General features: G+C 34.2%; 1 protein-coding gene across 1 annotated transcript in view; it reads left to right on the forward strand.

Moving 5' to 3' along the window:
- The window catches only part of ABCA12 (ATP-binding cassette, sub-family A (ABC1), member 12), a 203,578-nt gene that overhangs the window by 195,267 nt on the left and 5,155 nt on the right, over positions 1–3,156 (forward strand). The window contains 3 exon segments of the mRNA XM_012651460.1: positions 1,008–1,111; positions 2,391–2,516; positions 2,749–2,778. Coding sequence (XP_012506914.1) covers positions 1,008–1,111; positions 2,391–2,516; positions 2,749–2,778 — 260 coding nt within the window.

Consider the following 3,156-nt stretch of genomic DNA (forward strand, 5'->3'; position numbering starts at 1 on the left):
TATAATAATTGTACATATTTATAGGGTATAGTGTGATATTTTGATTCATTTATACAATGTGTAATGATCAAATCAGAGTAATTAGCATATCCATCACCTCAAACATTTGTCATTTCCTGTGTTTGGAGCATTCAAATCCTCTCTTCTATCTATTTGAAAATATACAATAAATTATTGTTAACTATAGCCACCCTACTCTCTCCTTCTATAAACTCAACTTTTTAAGCTTTTAAATAACTCAGTCCTTTCTTTAAATTTAACACCTTACTGTAAAAACAAGCCTCTAGTTATCCTACATACATACTTTCCATTACGAAGTCTTTTTAATTTTTACCTAATCTTGAGCTATAAATTTTTAATCTCCTGTCAGGATCTGTTATTGTTTAGACTATCTATTGCTACATTTTTCCAGTTTGTGTCTGAACAATTTTTCAAAATATCATTTACTTTGAAAAATAATGCATATCTTTATACTTGGCGATTTCTACAAATTCTTATTTTTATTTCCCCAAGAAGTGTTAAATTTCAATTAATAACATAAAACTAAAAATACACCTCAAACATATTAACTGAAATATCAAATTATGCTCTTTTTGCTTCACATAGCATATTATCACTCACAGCCACAATCCTGTTGTCAGAAGCAGGGTGGCAATCTTGTTGGTATATCTTCAAATATGTATGTGACAATGTAGAATTAAATGTAAAAACTCCGCTTTGTCAGTAATTGAAGCAGAATTTTTTCCAAAGAAACGTAAGTGATGGATATAAAGTAACAGGGTGTCAACTTCACCGAGACACTTTTTTAAACAGATTGAAAATTTTAAATGATTAATTTTAAGCTTTTTGACAGCAGCAGAAAGAAGCCTATTAAGTATAAAACAAGTTAGTCACCGGACCTCGAAAAGTGATTTCTGTTCTAGGGAACTGAAATGCAGTGATTCACGTAAAGAACCTCATCAAAACGTAATTAATTTGATAAATTTTTCTTGTAACTTTCTATTAAGGATGAGCCGAGCTCTGGGATGGATCCTAAGTCGAAACGGCACCTCTGGAAGATCATTTCAGAAGAAGTACAGAACAAATGTTCCGTCATCCTCACATCTCACAGGTAAACTAAGTGTGCGATCTTTAAAGTCAAACCACCCAATCTTAGGATGATAGATGGGAAAAGGTAATCCTATGTAATAGATCGAGTGATGATAGATAGATAGATAGATAGATAATGAATGCCCACAACTGTATCAATATGTTTATAGTAGTAGGAGCAAGTCAGGCAGGTTTCATGGTGAGAATACAGTTCTCGTGGTGGGACAGGGTCTAAGGTCTAAGCACTCTTTTTAAAATCAAATTTCTCATGACCTATGGCCCTCTTAAACGGAACTATGGCTCCTTATTGGTTGTCAGATAAATTGCAGCATCCTTAAACTCAATATGCAAAGCCTTCAATTCTCTGGCCTCATATAAACATCCATCTCTTTGTCCTGCAACACCTTCTCCCATCGGTCTATGTGAATGATGTCGTTTTGCATCCGCACACCGGCCCTTCCCACCTCCATGTCCCTTCTTCAGCTGTACTTCCTACTTGAAACCGTCTTTTCACAAACTCTCTCCACATCCTGATCCTACCAGTCCTTCCAGAATCTGCTCACATGCCTTTCCTCCAAGACACAGACACTTCAATCAGCTAAGCATAAGAAACAGCTAAAGCATTTTATCTGTGTCTCTCTTATGAGGTTGGCTTCGTATATTATAATTTGTATTAAGTTTATCTTTGCATTGTGATTATCAATGGTAGAAAAAGTATTAGATTTTTTTTATTATCAAGAGACTTATTTATATGCTAGCTTTGCCCTGGCACACTGGAGCCAGTCATTTGATGCCCATTAACTTTTGTATGAGGTGGACAAGGTGACACTCCAAATCACCTCCAGTTATCATAGTCTGTGAAATTAGAGATTATATAATCAAGTGAAGGTTAACTAGTTATAAATTCCACAACATAAGATCCAACTGAATATGGGGTATGAGGCATAATGAAAAAAGCTTGATGTCATTTTAGAAACGTTTCTGAAGAAATGTAGATCTTGAGTCAAAGCTTGAAAGAACCTGAAAGAAAATACTAGGTTTGATAGAGGGGGCATCCCAGGTGCGAGAGACGGCCTCAAGTTTTAGAAGAAATAGTAATAAACCCTATCTGAAGACGTTTAATTTAAATTAAAAGATTTTTTTGTTCTCCTTCAAAAGAAATAAAAGCTAAAGGAGAACTAAGGAAGGAGCTAAAATAGTAATTCTAAGGTGCCATAATGAAACAGTTAAGCTTATGCTCATGAACTTCAACCCTATTTTCTGTGCCCTGAATGCTAGTGTGATTCTGCTCTGTCTTTTAGCATGGAAGAATGTGAAGCTCTCTGTACCAGGCTGGCCATTATGGTGAATGGAAGGTTCCAATGTATCGGATCTTTGCAGCACATAAAGAGCAGGTGAAGAACAAACACGTTCACAGATGGTGTACAGTAATCAGTCTAATGGTGCTCTACTCATTTCCAAGGATTATCTCAGCAACCTGAGTAGTAAAACTGAAATGGAGAAGTTAATCATTGACTCGCCTTACATTGAAATTATTTTTTTGAGGGTTTGACGTGTTTTTAGTTTATAACTCAAAAACCTACAAGGCCTACAGCTAAAAAATAAATAAATAATACATCATCCACAACCAAAATACTCTCAGGAAGACATTTTCAAGAGTTTATCCAGTAACAAATTAGACCTTGACAAGTATATGAAGGCATAGATTTTTATTTAGCATGTTCATTTGCCATTTGCACAGGCTTTCAGTAAGCTATTTAACATTTTTACTACAGTCAAAACCTTTTAATCAAGCACACTTTGCAGAAATGTGCATAAATATTATATTACTATAAAATTAAAATTAAATTAATAGTTTACGTTCACCAGAGCGTATATGCATTTATACATATCCATGTTAATCTCCAAACTTTAGGGTGTTACTTTATATCTTTCAATACAACAAGGTGATTTTCTTATAAAATAATATTAACCAAGATAAGGAAAAAAGGATGGAAAAGGCCTTATGTTGCTCCTAGGGAGTCTGTTGTGACTTGTTTGCAAACTTTTTTTTTTTTTTTTTTTTTT

This window comes from Propithecus coquereli, unplaced genomic scaffold (assembly GCF_000956105.1).
Source record: "Propithecus coquereli isolate 6110/MARCELLA unplaced genomic scaffold, Pcoq_1.0 Scaffold357, whole genome shotgun sequence".
NCBI classification, from domain to species: Eukaryota; Metazoa; Chordata; class Mammalia; order Primates; family Indriidae; genus Propithecus; species Propithecus coquereli.